General features: G+C 41.9%; 2 protein-coding genes across 2 annotated transcripts in view; one reads left to right on the top strand and one right to left on the bottom strand.

The window, feature by feature from the left end:
* The window catches only part of cntnap1 (contactin associated protein 1), a 45,789-nt gene extending 41,193 nt beyond the window's left edge, over positions 1-4,596 (bottom strand). The window contains exon 1 of the mRNA XM_061981951.2: positions 4,106-4,596. Within this exon, the coding sequence (XP_061837935.2) occupies positions 4,106-4,166 (61 nt within the window). The 5' untranslated portion in view covers positions 4,167-4,596. The remainder of the gene's footprint in view (positions 1-4,105) is intronic.
* A 4,209-nt stretch (positions 4,597-8,805) lies between these two features.
* plekhh3 (pleckstrin homology, MyTH4 and FERM domain containing H3) overlaps positions 8,806-23,481 on the top strand; it is a 163,568-nt gene continuing 148,892 nt past the window's right edge. The window contains exons 1-2 of the mRNA XM_061981952.2: positions 8,806-9,091; positions 9,314-9,400. The gene's annotated coding sequence lies outside the window, so the exon portion shown is untranslated. The remainder of the gene's footprint in view (positions 9,092-9,313; positions 9,401-23,481) is intronic.

The following is a 23,481-nucleotide window of genomic DNA, read 5'->3' as shown; positions in this document are numbered from 1 at the left end:
CCACTGGCACTTTCAGCAGCATTTCTAGTCGACATTGGCACTATAAGCAGCCTTTCTAGTCAGCATTGGCACTATAAGCAGCCATTCTAGTCGCCACTGTCACTATAAGCAGTCTTTCTAGTCGACATTGGCATTATAAGCAGCCTTCTTAGTCGCCACTGGCACTATAAGCAGCCATTCTAGTCGCCACTGTCACTATAAGCAGTCTTTCTAGTCGACATTGGCACTATAAGCAGCCATTCTAGTCGCCACTGTCACTATAAGCAGTCTTTCTAGTCGACATTGGCATTATAAGCAGCCTTCTTAGTCGCCACTGGCACTATAAGCAGCCATTCTAGTCGCCACTGTCACTATAAGCAGTCTTTCTAGTCGACATTGGCACTATAAGCAGCCATTCTAGTCGCCACTGTCACTATAAGCAGTCTTTCTAGTCGACATTGGCACTATAAGCAGCCATTCTAGTCGCCACTGTCACTATAAGCAGTCTTTCTAGTCGCCACTGGCACTATAAGCAGCCATTCTAGTCGCCACTGTCACTATAAGCAGTCTTTCTAGTCGACATTGGCATTATACGCAGCCTTCCTAGTCGCCACTGTCACTATAAGCAGTCTTTCTATACGACATTGGCACTATAAGTAGCCTTTTCAGTCGCCACTGGCACTTTCAGCAGCATTTCTAGTCGACATTGGCATTATAAGCAGCCTTTCTAGTCGACATTGGCACTTTAAGCAGCCTTTCTAGTCGACATTGGCACTTTAAGCAGCATTTCTAGTCAGCATTAGCACTATAAGCAGCCTTTCTTGTCACCATTTGCACTATAAGCAGCCTGTCTAGTCACCACTGGCACTTTCAGCAGCATTTCTAGTCGCCACTGGCACTATAAGCAGCCTTTTTTTTGTCGACATTGGCACTTTAAGCAGCTTTTCTAGTCACCATTGGCACTAAAAGCAGCCTTTCTAGTCGCCACTGGCACTATAAGCAGCCTTTCTAGTCGCCACAGGCACTATAAGCAGCCTTTCTAGTCGACATTGGCACTTTAAGCAGCCTTTCTAGTCAACATTTGCACTTCAAGCAGCCTTTCTAGTTGACACTGGCACTATAAGCTGCTTTTCTAGTCGCCATTGGCACTATAAGACTTTCTAGTTGACATTGGTACTATAAGCAGCCTTTCTAGTCACCACTGGCACTATAAGCAGCCTTTCTAGTCCCCACTGGCACATTCAGCAGCATTTCTAGTCGACACTGGCACTATAAGCAGCCTTTCTAGTTGCCACTGGCACTATAAGCAGCCTTTCTCGTCGCCACTGGCACTTTCAGCAGCATTTATAGTCGACATTGGCACAATAAGCAGACTTTCTAGTCAACATTGGCACTATAAGCAGCCCTTCTTGTCACCATTGGCACTATAAGCAGCCTTTCTAGTCACCATTGGCACTATAAACAGCCTTTCTAGTCACCACTGGCACGATAAGCAGCCTTTCTAGTCGCCACTGGCACTATAAGCAGTCTTTCTTGTCACCACTGGCACTTTCACCAGCCTTTCTCGTCACCACTGGCACTATTAGCAGCCTTTCTAGTCGCCACTGGCACTATAAGCAGCCTTTGTCGTCGCCATTGGCACTATAAGCAGCCTTTCTAGTCGACATTGGCACTTTAAGCAGCCTTTCTAGTCAACATTTGCACTTCAAGCAGCCTTTCTCATTGACACTGGCACTATAAGCTGCGTTTCTAGTCGCCACTGGCACTATAAGCAGCCTTTCTAGTCACCATTGGCACTATAAGACTTTGTAGTTGACATTGGCACTATAAGCAGCCTTTCTAGTCCCCACTGGCACTATAAGCTGCCTTTTTTCGTCGCCACTGGCACTTTCAGCAGCATTTCTAGTCGCCACTGGCACTATAAGCAGCCTTTCTAGTCGCTATTGGCACTATAAGCAGCCTTTCTAGTCACCATTGGCACTATAAGCAGCATTTCTAGTTGACATTGGCACTATAAGCAGCCTTTCTAGTCGCTACTGGCACTATAAGCAACCTTTCTAGTCACCATTGGCACTATAAGCAGCATTTCTAGTTGACATTGGCACTATAACCAGCCTTTCTAGTCACCATTGGCACTATAAGCAGCCTTTCTCGTCACCACTGGCACTTTCAGCAGCCTTTCTAGTCACCATGTGCACTATAAGCAGCCTTTCTAGTGGACATTGGCACTATAAGCAGCATTTCTAGTCGACATTGGCACTATAAGCAGCCTATCTAGTTGACATTGGCACTATAAGCAGCCTTTCTAGTCACCATTTGCACTATAAGCAGCCTTTCTAGTCACCATTGGGCAATATAAGCAGCATTTCTAGTTGACATTGGCACTATAAGCAGCCTTTCTAGTCACCATTGGCACTATAAGCAACCTTTCTAGTCGCCACTGGCACTATAAGCAGCTTTTCTAGACACCATTGGCACTATAAGCAGCCTTTCTCGTCACCACTGGCACTTTCAGCAGCCTTTCTAGTCACCATTTGCACTATAAGCAGCCTTTCTAGTCGCCACTGTCACTATAAGCAGCCGTTCTAGTCGACATTGGCACTATAAGCAGCCTTGCTAGACTACATTGGCACTATAAGCAGCCTTTTTAGTCGCCACTGGCACTATAAGCAGCCTATCTAGCCGCCACTGGCACTATAAGCAGCCTTTCTCGTCGCCACTGGCACTTTCAGCAGCATTTTTAGTCGACATAGGCACTATAAGCAGCCTTTCTAGTCAGCATTGGCACTATAAGCAGCCTTTCTAGTGGCCACTGGCACTATAAGCAGCATTTCTTGTCACCACTGGCACTTTCAGCAGCCTTTTTAGTCACCATTGGCACTATAAGCAGCCTTTCTAGTCGACATTGGCACTTTCAGCAACATTTCGAGTCAGCATTAGCACTATAAGCAGCCTTTCTAGTCGACATTGGCACTTTAAGCAGCCTTTCAAGTCAGCATTAGCACTATAAGCAGCCTTTCTAGTCGACATTGGCACTTTAAGCAGCCTTTCTAGTCAGCATTAGCACTATAAGCACCCAATTTGAGTCGCCACTGGCACTATAAGCAGCCTTTCTAGTCACCACTGGCACTTTCAGCAGCCTTTCTAGTCGACATGGCACTATAAGCAGCCTTTCTAGTCGACATTGGCACTATAAGCAGCCTATCTAGTTGACATTGGCACTATAAGCAGCCTTTCTAGTCACCATTTGCACTATAGGCAGCCTTTCTAGTCGACATTGGGTGGAGGATGTTCATGCAGTCGTTTCACCCTGCAGAAGAAAAAGTAGTCGCCAAAAGTGGGCAATTTTTTTTTTGCAAGCGTGTGCACTGTGGAACATCATCACTCATTTTTAATTAAGAACGCACACGGGCCACTCCATTAGGTACCACATTCCACGCTGCAGGTGTACCTAATGATGTTTCATTTCAAATATTTACATTCCAAACTCTCCTCCAGTCACGTGACCGCCCATCCCTCCCTCCTGCACCCCCCCTCGTTAAAAACTCCTGAGTCATGACATGCACGCATCGTTAAACTTAATCCTCACTTTCCACGCTCGTGACGTGGGTCACAATGTAAACCCACCATGTTTGCCCCCCCCCCCCCCCCCCCCCCCCCCCCCCCCCCCCCCCCGTCGGGATATATTTTGACGGACATATCACGGCGACCATTGACGTGCCTCCCCTAAAAGTGCTGCAGTGGGCTGGTCCCGCCGCCACGGTGCGTGCTTTCCTCCCAACGTGTCAATTATTTAAACCCCCCTCAACCCCCCTGGGTGACGAAAACACGCTTAAATATCGACAACATGTCAGCCAGTCCGCAGCCTCGTCCTCCAACTTGCGTGCACCAACTTGCGTGGAGGGTTAAAAAAAAAGCACCGCATTGCAGACAGTCCCGTCCGTGGATTGGATTCTGCATCGCAATGCGTGCAAAAAAAAACAAAAAAAAACTCACTAAACCCCTGCTTCTTCGCCCTCTCGTGTTTTTTTTTATTTTGTTTTATTTATTTATTTATTTTAAAGCATGCAACTTTTTGCACGAAACACGCAATATCACGCGCAATTAGCGCTGAAGTGGGACTTACGTGACGAGCAATGACGCAGCGCCAAACACAGCAGGCACAAAGTCAATACGTTCCACGCCATCCTTCACTTTTTAAGGCTGCTGAAATGTTGATCAGTGGGTGGAATGTCCACGCTGCGTGGCGTCAACTTTAACTCCCGCAAACTCTCCTCTTCTCCTCTGCGGGCGCGGGGACGCGCGCAAGGGATGCTGATGCTGATTGTGCTAGCGGCCGTGAGCGCGCACCTTCTTCTTCTTCTTCTGTGTTAAATCCTGCAAAATGTCCCACGCTAATAAATAAGAGCACAGTGGGCGTTCGCAGGCATGCGGAAAAAAAAAAAAAAAATTCAGTCATTAAAAAAAAAAATCCATCTTCTCATGTCTTGATCACGCAGGCACTCCTGATTTTGGCACTATTTCCCGGCCAAGGTCGATCTAGGAACGCGTCATCCCCAAAATAGTCCGGACGTGACCTTGTCCTGCAGGTATGCTCACGCTCCAGGACAGGTTGGAAGGAATGCACCAGCTGTGCCTGGATTTGGACTAAAGGGGGGCTGGTGTAGAGGAGGATTTACCACCACCAAAAAAAAAAAAAAAAAAAAAAAAAAAAAAATAGGCTTTGGGATTAAGAAGTGGGTTTATGGGACATGAGTGTATGTGAGATTGAATGCCAGTGTGGGGGATTTGCGGTCTTTTCAATCAAATCAGATTGTTTGTAAGCTCCTCTAACGCGCCCCTCCCCTATACCCCCGACATCATGACACTCCATATCATAGCACCGATGACTATGCGGGGCCGTTAGGGACATTATTCAGAATTACCTCTTACATACACTACTGAAATACTCTCACATGAAAAACTGAAAGGTTTTTCTCTCACACACACTACTGAAACACTCTCACACACACTACTGAAACACTTTCATACACACTACTGAAACACTCTTATACACACTACTGAAATGCTCTCACATAAATAACTGAAAGGTTTTTCTCTCACACACTACTGAAACACTCTCACACACACTACTGAAACACTTTCATACACACTACTGAAACACTCTTATACACACTACTGAAATGCTCTCACATAAACAACTGAAAGGTTTTTCTCTCACACACACTACTGAAGCACTCTCACACACACTACTGAAACACTCTTATACACACTACTGAAATGCTCTCACATAAATAACTGAAATCTTTTTAGCCTTTCTAGTCGACATTGGCACTTTAAGCAGCCTTTCTAGTCAGCATTAGCACTATAAGCAGCCTTTCTATTCACCATTGGCACTATAAGCAGCCTCTCTAGTCGCCACTGGCACTTTCAGCAGCATTTCTAGCCGCCACTGGCACTATAAGCAGCCTTTCTAGTCGACATTGGCACTTTAAGCAGCCTTTCTAGTCGACATTGGCACTTTAAGCAGCCTTTCTAGTCAGCATTAGCACTATAAGCAGCCTTTCTTGTCACCACTGGCACTTTCAGCAGCCTTTCTGGTCACCATTGGCACTATAAGCAGCCTTTCTAGTCGCCACTGGCACTTTCAGCAGCATTTCTAGTCGACATTGGCACTATAAGCAGCCTTTCTAGTCGACATTGGCACTTTCAGCAGCCTCTCTCGTCGACATTGGCACTTTAAGCAGCCTTTCTAGTCAGCATTAGCACTTTAAGCAGCCTTTCTGGTCAGCATCCCTCACACACACTACTGAAACACTCATACACACTACTAAAACACTCTCATACACACTACTGAAATGCTCTCACATAAACAACTGAAAGGTTTTTCTCCCACACACACTACTGAAACACTCTTATACACTACTGAAACACTTTTATACACACTACTGAAACACTCTTATACACACTACTGAAATGCTCTCACATAAACAACTGAAATGTTTTTCTCTCACACACACTACTGAAACACTTTCATACACACTACTGAAACACTCTTATACACACTACTGAAATGCTCTCACATAAACAACTGAAATATTTTTCTCACACACACTACTAAAATACTCTTATACACACTACTGAAACACTTACATACACTACTGAAATGCTCTCACATAAACAACTGAAAGGTTTTTCTCTCACACACTACTGAAACACTTTCATACACACTACTGAAACACTCTTATACACTACTGAAACACTCTCATACACTATTGAAACACTCTCATACGCACTACTGAAACACTTTTATGCACTACTGAAACACACTCATACACTACTGAAACACTCTCATACGCACTACTGAAACACTCGTATACGCACTACTGAAACACTCTTATACACACTACTGACATTTTTTCATTCATTTTTTTTTCATTTATTTATTTATTTATTTCAGGCAATGACATAAAAACGTACAAAGTTGACAACACTACTGAAATACTCTCACATATAAAACTGAAAGGTTTTCTCTCACACACACTACTGAAACACTTTCATACACACTACTGAAACACTCTTATACACACTACTGAAATGCTCTCACATAAACAACTGAAATGGTTTTCTCTCACACACACTACTGAAACACTCTCATAAACAATACTGAATTTTTTTTCTCACACGCACACAAATTATTTTTCACTAGTACTTATAAAAGGATTTCACCTGTGTGTGTGTGTGTGTGTGTGTGTGTGTGTGTGTGTGTGTGTGTGTGTGTGTGTGTGTGTGTGTGTGTGTGTGTGTGTGTGTGTGTGTGTGTGTGTGTGTGTGTGTGTGTGTGTGTGTGTGTGTGTGTGAGAAAAATAGTTAAGTTTTTGGTTCTGTGGTCCTAACTTTTACCCCTGTTGGCTTTTACAATCTTTATCTTCATCATTTATTTCAACTGTATGTTATTCAAGTAGGACATTTTTAAATTTAATTAATTTCGTTGACAAGCAATTCTATTATGGTCATACTCTTGTTTGCTAGCGGCTAAGATTTCAGTACTATTAAAGATCTTTGCTCCTTCTCAACTCTGTGGTAATATTCTTTTCACAAAATACAACCATCCATCCATCTTCTTCCGCTTATCCGAGGTCGGGTCGCGTGGGCAGCAGCCTAAGCAGGGAAGCCCAGACTTCCATCTCCCCAGCCACTTGGTCCAGCTCCTCCCGGGGGATCCCGAGGCATTCCCAGGCTAGCCAGGAGACATAAATAAATAAATGATAAATGGGTTGTACTTGTATAGCGCTTTTCTACCTTCAAGGTACTCAAAGCGCTTTGACACTACTTCCACATTTACCCATTCACACACACATTCACACACTGATGGAGGGAGCTGCCATGCAAGGCGCTAACCAGCACCCATCAGGAGCAAGGGTGAAGTGTCTTGCTCAGGACACAACGGACATGACGAGGTTGGTACTAGGTGGGGATTGAACCAGGGACCCTCGGGTCGCGCACGGCCATTCTTCCACTGCGCCACGCCGTCCCACATAGTCTTCCCAACGTGTCCTGGGTCTTCCCCGTGGTCTCCTACCGGTCGGACGAGCCCGAAACACCTCCCTAGGGAGGCGTTCGGGTGGCATCCTGACCAGATGCCCGAACCACCTCATCTGGCTCCTCTCGATGTGGAGGAGCAGCGGCTTTACTTTGAGCTCCCCCCGGATGGCAGAGCTTCTCACCTTATCTCTAAGGGAGAGCCCCGCCACCCGGCGGAGGAAGCTCATTTCGGCCGCTTGTACCCGTGATCTTGTCCTTTCGGTCATAACCCAAAGCTCATGACCATAGGTGAGGATTGGAACGTAGATCGACCAGTAAATTGAGAGCTTTGCCTTCCGGCTGAGCTCCTTCTTCACCACAACGGATCGATACAGCGTCCGCATTACTGAAGATGCCGCACCGATCCGCCTGTCAATCTCACGATCCACTTTTCCCTCACTCGTGAACAAGACTCCTAGGTACTTGAACTCCTCCACTTGGGGCAGGGTCTACTCCCCAACCCGGAGATGGCACTCCACCCTTTTCCGGGCGAGAACCATGGACTCGGACTTGGAGGTGCCGATTCTCATCCCAGTCGCTTCACACTCGGCTGCGAACCGATCCAGTGTGAGCTGAAGATCCTGGCCAGATGAAGCCATCAGGACCACATCATCTGCAAAAAGCAGAGATCTAATCCTGCAGCCACCAAACCGGATCCCCTCAACGCCTTGACTGCGCCTAGAAATTTTGTTCATAAAAGTTATGAACAGAATTGGTGACAAAGGGCAGCCTTGGCGGAGTCCATCCTTCACTGGAAACGGGTCCGACTTACTGCCGGTAATGCGGACCAAGCTCTGACACTGATCGTACAGGGAGCGGACCGCCACAATCAGACAGTCCGTTACCCCATACTCTCTGAGCACTCCCCACAGGACTTCCCGGGGTACACGGTCAAATGTTAAATCTTACTTGTGAAAAGTAATCCCCCGATGCCTATTTTCAACAGACCGCTCATTTGAGCAGGAAAACGCTGAACACCAGCCCGGCATCTTTATTTTCGAGCTGTCAACTGTCAGTTTAGGCTGCTCGCCGGCTCCTCATCACCACTTCAAGATGGCGGCCAAATTTCTCGCGTCACAGCAGCCAATGCTGCATTTACTTATAGCATAACTGCCATGTGGCCCTCAATGACAACCAATCAACATCCCTGTTTTAGGGGGATGGCTAAGATGTCGAACGCTGATTGGTTGAACGCAGTTGGGGGCGGTCCTAAAACGTCTCATTCAAACCCACGACCGCCATTGTTGTTTATTTCTTATTTTAGTGTGTATTTCTAATCTATTACAACAAACTTTGACAACAGAGAGAAAGAAGAACGAAAGGAACTTTCGACATGCGGGAACTTTTGTGGGGCATTTGTGTGCTAAAGAACACTCATCATTGAAACTATTTTGGAGTGTTTTTACTCAACTGAAGTTAAACTGTGCAGTTTATTCGGAGGAGTATGAAGCCGGACACGAAGCAATGACCTGAGCTGCTTTGTTGGATAAATATGAAACAAAGGAGGCAGTACACAGGTGGAGCGAAGGTAAATAACGTACTATTAACTTCATTACATGTGGTAAAAGTAGTCTGTGACACTCCATTTGTGTAGCTATTAGCCTCAACCCGAGTGAACAGAATGCTAATGCTAATGCTAAAGTGACGTGTTTGTGTCGTCTGGGTGAGATAAACACTGACATTTATTCTTTATATATTGTTATTTACAGATACACCCTGACACTTATTGTTTATGTATTGTTATTCACAGCTGAAATGGACCAAAAGGAATCACCTGACCTTCATGAATTCATCATTTACTGAGAGGACGACTTTCTGACTTTTTATGGACAATTCGGTACATTTTGTATTTATTTTTTTTAAATCACATCATTTTCTATATTATTGCTTTGTATTTCACTTACTTGCTTTTTAGTAAAATAACTGACATAATATTTTACGTTTATTTACATGGCATCAGTGTAGAAATATAGTAAGCCACTCCTTTCTACGTTTGTATAAGAGATGTCCGATAATGGCTTTTTTGCCGATATTCCGATATTGTCCAACTCTTAATTACCTATTCCGATATCAACCAATACCGATATATACAGTCGTGGAATTAACACATTATTGTGCCTAATTTTGTTGTGATGCCCCGCTGGATGCATTAAACAATGTAACAAGGTTTTCCAAAATAAATCATGCCATGGAAAAAAAATGCCAACATGGCACTGACATATTTATTATTGAAGTCACAAAGTGCATTATTTTTTTTTAACATGCCTCAAAACAGCAGCTTGGAATTTGGGACATGCTCTCCCTGAGAGAGCATGAGGAGGTTGAGGTGGGGGCGGGGGTAGCGGGGTTGTATATTGTAGCATCCCGGAAGAGTTAGTGCTGCAAGGGGTTCTTGGTATTTGTTCTGTTGTGTTACGGTGCGGATGTTCTCCCGAAATGGGTTTGTCATTCTTGTTTGGTGTGGGTTCACAGTGTGGCGCATATTTGTAACAGTGTTAAAGTTGTTTATACGGCCACCCTCAGTGTGACCTGTATGGCCGTTGACCAAGTATGCATGGATTCACTTGTGTGTGTGAAAAGCCGTAGATATCATGTGACTGGACCGGCACGCAAAGGCAGTGCCTTTAAGGTTTATTGGCGCTTTGTACTTCTCCCTACGTCCGTGTACCACTCCGTTCAGCTGCGTTTTAAAAAGTCATACATTTTACTTTTTGAAACCGATACCGATAATACATTTTAAAGCATTTATCGGACATCTCTAGTTTGTATAAAGTACCTTAACTGAGAAATGTCGTGGAAACACAAACCACACTTCTACAGGAACCTATAGATACAGGAGCCAAAACATTTTGTGGAATAGGGCCTTTTATGGCATGTTGACTTTGATTTTTATTTCTTTTTTTGTTTTATTTCATGTTAATGAGGATACGGTCAATGTTACATGCAGAGGTGTACTTACAACAAATGTATAACCGTGGCGGAGAAATAATTGAGAAGCACTGCTTAAAGTCAACGTTGCCGTGCCGCACACACACACTTGATACGTTTACATGCAATAAAATACAAATTATTGCATGTGTTTGGTTTAAAACCAAAACCACATATAAAAACTAGGGATGTCCGATAATGGCTTTTTTGCCGATATTGTCCAAGTCTTAATTACCGATATATACAGTTGTGGAATTAACACATTATTATGCCTAATTTGGACAACCAGGTATGATGAAGATAAGGTCCTTTTTAAAAAATAATAAGATAAATAAATTAAAAACATTTTCTTGAATGAAAAAGAAAGTAAACAATATAAAAACAGTTACATAGAAACTAGTAATTAATGAACATTAGTAAAATTAACTGTTAAATGTTAGTACTATTAGTGGACCAGCAGCACGCACAATCATGTGTGCTTACGGACTGTATTCCTGCAGACTGTATTGATATATATTGATATATAATGTAGGAACCAGAATATTAATAACAGAAATAAACAACCCTATTGTGTGAATGTGTGTAAATGGGGGAGGGAGGTTTTTTGGGTTGGTGCACTAATTGTAAGTGTATCTTGTGTTTTTTATGTTGATTTAATAAAAATAAATAAATAAATAAAACTATACCGATAATAAAAAAACTGATACCGATAATTTTCGATATTACATTTTAAAGCATTTATCGGCCGATAATATCGGACATATCTAATAAAAATCTAAATTAGACTTTTTAAAGATGGAATTGACACTTTTAGATAAACCCCGCTGAATAATTAGTTTTTGTCTTTTAAAAGAAAAAAAAATATTTTTTTAACATAACAAAAAGTGCCGACAAATTCAATATAAAGTGGCCAGAATATGATTTTAAATAATCATATATCTACTTAAACGTGATTATAAATATGTGACTACTTCCTTTTACTTCAGAGTTTGACGTATAGGGATTAGCTGAGTCACGTAAGATTATCATCAGTGGGTAACACAAATCATTATGATACATCATTATTACTATGATTATATTATCTCCCCCTTCTTTCAAACTTTAATCGAGGGTCCTTGAATGCACCGCAGTTACCGATCTAGCTAAACCCCCCTAAATAATTTGTTTTTGTTTTAGATTTTTTTTTTGACAAATTAAATTCAAAGTGGCCAAAATATGGATTCAAATAAGTATAAGGGTCAATGTTTTCTTTAGTTCAGAGTGTAAAGTGGAGATTATCTGATTCACGTGAGATTTTTATCTGTGGATAACACAAATTATAATAATACATCATTATTATTACGATAATAATATTATCATTGGTGCATCTCTTAGGGGTTAAGTCTCCCCCTGTAATTTTTTAAACTAGGGTCTTTGAATGCACCATAGTTATGTGCAATTAGATAGAAAAGTGAAAGTTGTACATGCTTTAAAATACTAAGTACAAAGAAAAAATACATAAAGCTGAAAACAGTCTAGTCCAACTACTGTATATATTATTAATGGTGAAATAAACACGAGAGTTGACTTTAAAAGCAGTCGTTTTCGCCCACATAGGACAGCATAAATAGGAAGCTTGTCCAGTTGTCATATCTTGTTTTCTTATCACATTTCAGAGTCTCATTTGCAAGCATTATATAGATATTGATAGTATAGTAGATGTTGTATGCAGTTGCAATTCCAAGACGTTAGATGGCAGTAGTGCATAGGCTACGGTGCGTTGCCCGGCCGAGAAGTAGCCTTTGTGGCAGTCCAGTCCTATGTTGTGCCCTACACGTGGTTATACTGTAAGTATGGTACTTATTACAAACCAGCCGTTTGATTGGTTGTAGTTTTCATTATCAAATCTTGAAATCTCTATGTAAAGTCACTCATGCTAATCAGTAGCATGTGCATGGCAAAGCCAATGTAAATTAGCAACAAGCTAGCACCTTTTTGATAAATGCATTGAGCGTTTCCTATGAGGCATACTTGCTTTGTTGGAATGGGATATTGCAACATTACCTCAAGGCAGTTAGACTCTAAGTGCTGTTGGAGTCCTTGTTTTCCTGCCAAGTGTTTGAGCCAAAGTTTAGTCGACATCACGAGCAACAAAGTTATCGAAATTTGGCACTTTTTGATTTTACGTGAATCGCTACCTGGTAGTACCTGCATAATTTAGTCGGTGCAAATCTGAATTCGGTACCCAGCTCTATTTTTAAGATTTGTTAAAAAAAAAAAGAAAAAAAGGCTTCGCTACAATTCCTAAAATGCACTCTGGAGCTGTGCCAACTCTCCGTCAATCAGTTAGACATCATAAATTGGATCATGTTTTTTTCTTTTAGCATATATGCAAACCTAGCATGAATTTGCTGTGAAAAAAGTGATTGTATTGTTAGCACTTTAGCCAACATCGCTATGCTAGTGTTGCTAACGGGTGTGTCCACGCCTTAATGTTACATTGTTGTCTGCAAGGCCGCTACTGGCAAAATTGGGGCCCCTTGGTAGATAAACAATAAATGTTTTTTTGAAAAATAACACATTTAACATTATTAGAACTGAACTTTGCAAATCTTAATGACACATCCCTGACTAACAATGGACAATGTGGCATTATATTATTATCAGTGACGGAGCAGGAGGGGGCTAGGAATACATTTGCGGTAATGAAGCGCTCTGTTATTTATCAATTGACATTTTACATGTGCTTAAATGGGGCCCCACACTCAGCATGTGATCATAACCTACTCAGTGGCCTAGTGGTTAGAGTGTCCGCCCTGAGATCGGTAGGTTGTGAGTTCAAACCCCGGCAGAGTCATACCAAAGACTATAAAAATGGGACCCATTACCTCCCTGCTTGGCACTCAGGGTTGGAATTGGGGGTTGAATCACCAAAAATGATTCCCGGGCGCGGCCACCAACGCTGCCCACTGCTCATCTCACCTCCCACGGGGTGAACAAGGGGATGGGTCAAATGCAGAGTGTGTGTGTGTGACAATCATTGGTACTTTAACTGTAACTTATCTGACTATAGGGCGGGGTGATGTGTAGAACAAGTTACAGGATATCTAAAAAGTGGATAAAGTGCATTGTATGCTTATGGTTTATGGATAACGGTCCTTCATAAAATGGGTCAAATATTTATTAATTTTTTAAATAAAATTTAAAAGGGAAGAAACGAACATCACAGTTGGATCTTATTCTTTTTTTTTCTTTTCTTTTTTGTAACTATCACTTAAAAATGAGCTTAATCAAACTGGCTTTTAACACACAATCACTGTAGTTGATTTTAGACATGAAGGTCTGTCTTATGCTTATGATGGTTTTTAGGCCACTTATGTATGTTGCAACAAATGACCACTAGATGTCAGGCTTAGTCTTTCTTTGCGTCCACCTGTGACAAACCATAGTAAATGTGATCAGGTCATTGCCTTTTATTCATGAATTAGACTCTTGTAAGTGAATATGAAACTATCATACAGTAGTATGAAAAAAAGAATATACCCTAAAGTGGTCTGTATGTATTTGTGTAAGCCAACTATTGCACTTCTGATCTGCGGCACGTAAAGGGGGCTTATGGTACTATTTCTGGACAAATATGGTTATGGTATTAGTTTATGTGGGACATGCATACCGGTACATTTACAATATGGTACATCACATATTTACTGTTTCTTATTACAATATACCCGCAAAGAAACAGAGCTTATTTAATCCTACCCTTTTTCCATTTAATAGCAATTACTAACACATTTGTTTGTACACTTCCTGTACTCAATGTGTAACATAAACAGATAGATACTTAAAAAAATAAATAAATGAGTTAATACATACATAAATAACAATAAGGTTCTCGTGAATAAATAGTTAGGTCATTATTTTTCTTGTCGCAGTTTCTTAAAGTGGATCATAAAAGTATTTTGTTTGACTTTTTTGCCAAAACCATTCCATAATTTAATTCCACAAACACTGTAAAAAAGTGTAACTTCACAGCAATTTACTAACTAATAATTGCATATTTTCACGGTAACGTTTACAGTAATTTACCCTGACCAGCAATTAACTGTGACTGCAGAGTTGTGATTTTACAGTTAATTACAATAAAGTTGCTGTGACATCACAATTGTAATTTTATTGTTAATTACTCTCTCGGTTTAATATCATGCCGCCACTTACTGTACAACAGGGTGCAATGTATTCTAAGGAACCTCTAAAGGAGAGCTGCACTTTTCTTTAAAATTTTGCCTGTCATTCACAATACTTATGTGAGACAAGAACACATGTTTTTCTTTTTTATGCATTCTAACTTGTAAATAACTGTAGGCAAAAGTCAGCTAACAATAGAGTCAATGAGATTTGCTCTATTCCGCCGATAAAGCGCTGTAAAAACCTCTAAAAACCTCCATCAAGATTTTATATACACTGTAAAAAAATCTGTCAAATTTACGGTAAAATTAAATGCTCCGTATCTTACTCCAAATTGTGCATTTTTTTCTTCTTCAGTGTATCAAACTATAACCAAAATAATTTAGGTTATCTATTGTTTCTCGGTTTGCAGGAATATACTGCATTTACAACTGTGATAAACAATTTTTGATTTTAGGGTGTTTTGCTGTTGCCATTTTGCCGTAGTTTTTAACGGCAATTTTTTTACAGTGTACATGCTGTAAGTATATATGTAATGTAGTAACAGGCACATTGATATCATTTAATATTTATGTATTTTGCTCTTCTTAAGCATACAGCGGCATATTAATTTTAAAGACGCATCACAAAGATAGATTTTACCTTCAACAACAATAACACTACGAATCATGTCAGATTTCATGAGAGACAACAAAGACTACTTATAGAGACTAATGATGATCAAAACCTTATATTTTTGAGCCTGAATATAAGGAGGATGATGAAGAAGTTTTAGAAGCTGCGTAATAAACAGATCTATCTTTAGTGAAACAATAAGCAGCATGTAGCAGTATTGCTAAGTTCTGAACAAGAAATGCAAACTACGAAAATAATAAAACAATCACTTACTGTACAATGTCTGCCCTCACTGGGATGCCGACTGATAGGATGTTCTTATCTTCCCGTTTAGATTAATAATTAATCATAATACAGCCAAAAGAGAAAAAAAAACAGTAAAAAAGGTGGGTGTTAATAAGCGTTTTTGACCAACTTTTCACTTTATGTCCGCATCATTTTACGATCCAGGTGAGAGGCATGATTTATAATCTAAAATTAACTTTCACCAGCTCAGAGGCGATGCAGCAGCTCAGTATGTCAATGATGTACTGTAGCTGCATTAGCTAATTACTACCTCTGTCATCGTAGCGTTGCTAAAAATAGTTCCTCAACAATATCGCTAATACTTGATATTCAGGTCACAAGATTCAAATGGAGTATTGTTCGCAGTTTTTGGATGTTATTTTAGGTGGGTGCTCGGACGGGCGTTAAATCTGACGCTACTTTTCTGAGGCTATGTCTACACTAAGCCGAATAACCCCTTAAAGGCCTACTGAAATGCGATTTTCTTATTTAAACGAGGATAGCAGGTCCATTCTATGTGTCATACTTGATCATTTCGCGATATTGCCATATTTTTGTTGAAAGGATTTAGTAGAGAACATCGACTATAAAGTTCGCAACTTTTGGTCGCTGATAAAAAAAGCCTTGCCTGTACCGGAAGTAGCAGACGAGTAGCGCGTGACGTCACAGGTTGTGGAGCTCCTCACATCTGCACATTGTTTACAATCATGGCCACCAGCAGCGAGAGCGATTCGGACCGAGAGAGCGACGATTTCCCCATTAATTTGAGCGAAGATGAAAGATTCGTGGATGAGGAAAGTGAGAGTGAAGGACTAGAGGGCATTGGGAGCGATTCAGATAGGGAAGATGCTGTGAGAGGCGGGTGGGACCTGATATTCAGCTGGGAATGACTAAAACAGAAAATAAACACAAGACATATATATACTGTATTAGCCACAACACAACCAGGCGTATATTTAATATGCCACAAATTAATCCCGCATAACAAACACATCCCCCCTCCCGTCCATATAACCCGCCAATACAACTCAAACACCTGCACAACACACTCAATCCCACAGCCCAAAGTACCGTTCACCTCCCCAAAGTTAATAAAGTACATATATTTCCCCAAAGTTACGTACGTGACATGCACATAGCGGCACGCACGTACGGGCAAGCGATAAAATGTTTGGAAGCCGCAGCTGCATGCGTACTCACGGTACCGCGTCTGCGCATCCAACTCAAAGTCCTCCTGGTAAGAGTCTCTGTTGTCCCAGTTCTCCACAAGCCAATGGTAAAGCTTGACTGTCATCTTTCGGGAATGTAAACAATGAAGCACCGGCTGTGTTTGTGTTGCTGCAGCCGCCCGCAATACACTGCTTCCCACCTACAGCTTTCTTCTTTGCTGTCTCCATTGTTCATTGAACAAATTGCAAAAGATACACCAACACAGATGTCCAGAATACTGTGGAATTTTGCGATGAAAACAGACGACTTAGTAGCTGGCCACCATGCTGTCCCAAAATGTCCTCTACAATCCGTGACGTCACGTGCCGGCGTCATCATACCGAGACGTTTTCAGCAGGATATTCCGCGCGAAATTTAAAATTGCACTTTAGTAAGCTAACTCGGCCGTATTGGCATGTGTTGCAATGTTAAGATTTCATCATTGATATACAGTATAAACTATCAGACTGCGTGGTCGGTAGTAGTGGGTTTCAGTAGGCCTTTAAACGAATCATTATTTAGCCTAAGCCCCGTTTCAGCCACACTAAACTATCGTTTAAGGTCCCCCTCCTCGGACATTTTTTTTTTTAAGTATATTTCTTGAATCTCCGGCTCTTAACTTTGTATGGACTCATTGATCGTTTACAAACTGAGTTAGGAGAGGAAGTGATGCCAGAAAGACAGCGCCCCTCACAGGAAGTGACGTCAGAAAGAAAGCGCCACAGCCAGCTTCATAATAAAGAGGTTTCGTAACTCGGAGCTAACCACTGGAAATATGGAGGCGAGTCATCCAGACATGCCCGTGTTTTTCCTTCCGTCTGTACAGACGCTTGTGGAAATCACACATGAATACCATAAGAGAAAGTGATTGCAGCTATTTGGGATACAACACTTCTCAGACGGCAAGAAAATTTTGAATGTCAAGGTCACCTGTGGTTCTACTTACTGAAAAACTTAGTCCATTTGTCGAAGGAGAGTCAACGAGATTGCGGGCTCTGGATGTGATAAAAAAAGGTAGCGTGTGCTTTGTATTACCTGGCCGTCGAGGGAAGACTACGGAAAACGGCGAATGCTTTTAGACTTACAAAGCAGACTATCAGTTGTTGTCCGGACTCAACGTCTAGGGCCAGAGTATATAAAGTCACCAAAAAAGAATGGACAATGGAGGTGAAGGCAAAAGAGTGAGGAGTGTCCTGACCAGATATGTAGATCCCGAGATTGATTGTTGTAAAATGTTCTTTGTCACATTGTGTACTTCCACGTGTCCAATAAAGATTGGATTAATTTATGATGGCTCAGATGTGATTCACTACAATAGGGCCCCACAGCACACTGGATTCCAGTTAATTGAAATACCACAACACTGGATATTGTTCAGATAAGTTAAATTTAAGAACTTGCACACAAAGCAACACCGGTGACTATGACGTGCGCATTTTCCGCGCATGCGTACTAGGTTGCGTTGCGGCGGCTGACGGAGAGGGTTAGGGGATCTTAAACTACCATTGTGTGTGTGGACAAGGATACGGTTAGGTGGGATTTATCCAGGATAACCTTAGTGTAGAAAGGGCCTGAGCATGCGCGGTTTTGGCTTGGTAGTGAGAAAGAATTTGCCATCAATCCCACGTGCCCGTGGTTGCTCGGGCCCCGAAGCACCCACGGGTTCGGCGCCTATATTCACACTCACATTCACACACTAGTGACCATTTAGTGTTGCCAATCGACCAATCCCCAGGTGCATGTCTTTGGAGGTTGGTAGAACAATGTCATAAATTCCAAATGGAGGTTATCAGCTTGTTTCTCACCAGGATTGAGAAGATTGTGCTTTGGTCTGCCCCCATTTGGAGCCCCGTGCGTTTTCCATAGGGGTGTGCACAGTGCACGGAATGTGTGGGTATGTCGCATGACAACGCAAACACAAGGAGACACCGGCGCACACAACCACGGGCGACAACTACGGGTCACGACTCATGCCCAGATGTTTCCATGTGATAGTTGTGCTGATCTGGTATCATGGCTGAGTGCTACTTGTCATCAAGATGGATGGTGCTGCCCTATGTTGGTGTGTGTGCAACTCAAAACACAAGCAGATAACGCTGACTGGAGTAGCTTGTTGGGAAACTTTTGGAATTCAGCAGGATTCTGTCCGGGACGAGTGTTTATGTTGGCTAAGAACCTGCTGTCCCAGCTTCCTGGTGGTGGTGGCCGTAAACAGAGCTGTGACATCAGTCTGCTTGGGCCTCCTGCTGGGATAGAGGTGAGGGACCAAGCCCTGCTGACTGCTCAGGCCTCGGTGTTGGCTCTGCTGGCGTCTCAGCTGATTGACCTCTCACATTTCGGACCAAGCCTGCCGTTGACCTTTAGGCATTTGGAAGGGTGTGACAATCCTACGGGATTTTTGTTGACATTTAAACGCTGATTTGAGGGACTGTTGTCACAATTTGGTATTTCACCCACCAGTTTGATCACGGGTTTATTGTCACAGACAGAAACACAAGAGGAGTCGGTTTCTGTCGCTACATTTATACATTTTCCGGCACCAAAAATGTGCAGTTGTGCTCAATTATTCTTCGAACTGCCACAAATGGCCTTTACAAAATACCACTTCCGACACCATTTTAGTAACGGATATTTCGGGTTGTGGTGGCTCTTGAAAAATGGGATTTTGGCAAAAGTGTGGACCAATTGTCTCCCTCGAGGTACATTCAAATGGCCTTTTCAAGATCCCACTTCTGACACCATATAAATAACAGCAACAGATATTTCGGGTAGTGATGGCTCTTTCAATAAGTGGATTTTGAACCATTTGTCTCCTTCGAGGTGCATTCTACTCTCATGTACCCTGTGACTAGACTAGATGTAACTACATTTTTTTAGCATCAAAATTGTGAAGTTGTGCTCAATTGTTCTCCGAACTGCCACAAATGGCCTTTTCATGATCCCACTTCTGACACCATGTTAGTAACAGTAACAGTAACAGATACTCTGGGTTGCGATGGTCGTTAAAAAAGTGGATATTGCTTCAAATATGGCCCATTGGGGACGGCGTGGCGTGGTTGGGAGAGTGGCCGTGCCAGCAACCTGAGGGTTCCTGGTTCAATCCCCACCTTCTACCAACCTCGTCACGTCCGTTGTGTCCTTGAGCAAGACACTTCACCCTTGCTCCTGGTGGTTCGTGGTTAGGGCCTTGCATGGCAGCTCCCGCTATCATTGTGTGAATGGGTGAATGTCGAAATAGTGTCAAAGCGCTTTGAGTACCTTGAAGGTAGGAAATCGCTATACAAGTATAACCCATTTACCATTTACCATTTAATTCCTATCCCTCGAGGTACATTCTATTCAATGTCTTGTTATAGACATGTAATATACTGATATATACCCTATAACTAACTAATATACCTTATAACTAGACATTATGTAACTGTTTTGTTTATACATTTTCCAGCACAAAAATGTGCAGTTGTGCTCAATTATTCCTCGAACTGTCACAAATGGCCTTTGAATAATCCCACTTCCGACACCATATTAGTAACAGATACTTCGGATTTTGGCACATGTATGGACCACTTGTCTCCCTCGAGGTACATTCTATTCAATGTCTAGTTATAGACATTATGTAACTGTTTTGTTATACATTTTCCAGCACCAAAAATGTGAAGCTGTGCTCAATTATTCTTCGAACTGCCACAAATGGCCTTCTAATGATCCCACTTCTGACACCATGTTAGTAACAGTAACAGATATTCTGGGTTGAAAAAAGTGTTTTTTTTCCACAAATATGGTCCATTCGTCTCCCTCGAGGTACATTCTTTTCAATGTCTTGTCATAGACATTATGTAATATACTGATATATACCATATAACTCTGTGTTTTTCAAATTTTTTTGAGCCAAGGCACATTTTTTTCATTGAAAAAATCCGAAAGCACACCACCAGCAGCAATCATGAAAAAGTTGTCGTCGCAATTGTTGAATATGAATTTAAACCATAACCAACCATGCGCTCTACTTGTCTCAAAGTAGTGTCACGACTTGTCACATCACGCCGTGACTTATTTTGAGTTTTTTGGTGTTTTACTGTGTGTAGTGTCTTGCGCTCTTATTTTGGTGGCTTTCCCTGTTTTGTTGGTATTTTCCTGTTGCAGTTTCATGTCTTCCTTAGAGCGTTATTCCCCGCACCTGCTTTGTTTTAGCAATCAAGACTATTTCAGTTGTTGCTGTAGGTCTTTGCTGTCGTCCAGCATTCTGTTTTTCTTTAGTTTGTAGCCAGTTCAGTTTTAGTTTCGTTCTGCATAGCCATCCCTAAGCTTCAATGCCTTTTTTAGGGGCACTCACCTTTTGTTTATTTTTGGGTTTAAGCATTAGATACCTTTTTACCTGCACACTGCCTCCTGCTGTCGTCTTCATATTGTGATCATCACAAACCATGTTCCCGACGTCGACGAAGCAATTAGCTACCTGCTGCCACCTACTGATATGGAAGAGTATTACACGGTTACTCTGCCTTGCTCTGGACAGCACCGACATTCAACAACAGCACATTATTTGTGGATTATAATTACTGGTGTGCAAAAAATATTTTTTCCCAACTTTTTTTTATTGGCATTTTCAAATAGACAGAAAAAAGTGCAAGTCGAAACAGTACAATTTTAAAGTCAGTAAATGATTCACACCCTTTCCCTTAAAACCCAAACCACCCACCCACCCTCTCACCCCACTCAGATCCCACCAACGAGGGACAAATGGCACAATTATATAACAAGTAAGACGACAAAGACAGACACATTCTCACACACACACACACATACGAGGCCAGAGACAGACAGATATATATAAAAATATATAATAATAATAATAATAAAATAAAAATAAAAATTTAATAATAATAATAATAATAATATATAATAAAATAAAAATATAATAAAATAATACTAATAAATAAAAGGGAGATTATTCTGCGTCTGGGCATATGTCAAGAGAGTTGACATACAGCAAAAAAGGACTGCAAAAAATATTTTTAACCCAATTAGGTGAAATGACATAATCTCCCACAGCACACCAGACTGTATTTCACGGCACACAGTGGTTGAAAAACACTGCTATAACTAACTAATAGACCTTATAACTAGACATTATGTAACTGTTTTGTTTATATATTTTCCAGCACCGAAAATGTGCAGTGCCACAAATGGCGTTTTCATGATCCCACTTCTGACACCATGTCCTGAGTTGTGATGGCTTTAAAAAAAAAGTGGATTATTGGAATAAACATGGACCATTTGACTTCAATTTACTCCATTGTTGGATTTTAGGTGAGTATGTATGTGGCGGTATATGTATTGCTAGTATGTGAGTATTTACATTGTGTTTTTTCTCGCACCAAAAATAAACCGTTGGCATCGCTGGGGTAAAAATGCACAACGCTTGAGAAGGTATAACCGTGTCATCACACACACACACACACACACACACATTTCCAAGGCTGATTTATGCAAGCTAAGCGCGCGACGACAGCTAAACAAAGACCGTGCTGCACACACACCTGCATGGAGTTTAAATACTGACAACAGCTGTGGCCTGACGGAGACACATGGAGGAGAGACACTTTTGTTCGCTTTGTGCACTTCTAACACAAGCACACACATCTGTACACACAGGCAAAAACCACAACACACACACACCCACAGCAGTCGTGTAGTCGGTCTCCCAGTTTGTTTGCCAACTGCTCTTGTGTGGGTCCGCCTTGGGCTTTTTACGCGGCGTCAAGTGCTGACTGTGCAACTTGACAGTTGCACCTGTGAGGAGAGTGACAGTAAGTGTCGAGCCGGGGGTGGGGGGAGAAACAAGTCAGACGTCCGCTTTGTGCAGGGAAAGTGTTGAAGGCTGCCTTCACACTTGCAGTTTCGTACCAAAAAAAAAGTACGGCTGCAAAAAAGCCAAAATAGAGCCAAATAAAGTTATAGCATAAATAGTCCAATCCAAGTCAACGAGAGCCCCATAGTCCGTGTTTCCAGACTGTCACTGAACGCACCACACTGCTACAATAAGTCTCGCCAAACAATCGAGGCTATTATACCGCCTAGCAGCTGTCCTCTGTAGCTTTGCCAGAGCCTGGTCTTGCTGTGTCAGCGCTAAGAAAGCCACTTCAAATGGACCCGGCGCGATCAGATTGCCTCGAAAATGGGTTGCAAAGGGCTTCTTTCCAGGCCGTTTGCCAGAACGTGTATAACCCCAGGTTCGTGGAGTCGCGACAGTGTGACGTGTTGCGCTGCAACGCGTGCGATTGCATCAGTTGAAGTAAACAAAGTCATGTGAGCACACAGCCGTTGTCCGTGCGTTACTGGAGATACAGTAAACACGCTGATAATTAGTTCTGAGCTTGACCGTGATGAATCAATCTCCGGAAAGTCGGAATTATTCATTATTAATGTAATATTTTTATAGCTAAAGTATTTAAAAAAACATGTTTACTACTTTCTTCTTCTCTTCTTTTTTAACATTATGAGAGCTCTCTAGAGATACAGTCTGGTGTGCCATGGGAGATTATCTAATTTCACCTATTTGGGTTGCAAACCAGTAATTATAGTCTGCAAATGATGTGTTGTTGTTGAGTGTCGGTGCTGTCAAGAGCTCTGCAGAGTAACCGTGTAATACTCTTCCATATCAGTAGGTGGCAGCCGGTAGCTAATTGATTTGTAGATGTCGGAAACAGCGGGAGG

This window comes from Nerophis lumbriciformis, linkage group LG24 (genome assembly GCF_033978685.3).
Source record: "Nerophis lumbriciformis linkage group LG24, RoL_Nlum_v2.1, whole genome shotgun sequence".
Taxonomy (NCBI): Eukaryota; Metazoa; Chordata; class Actinopteri; order Syngnathiformes; family Syngnathidae; genus Nerophis; species Nerophis lumbriciformis.
Note: the sequence above shows the minus strand (reverse complement) of the source record. Positions and strands in the feature narration are given on the sequence as shown.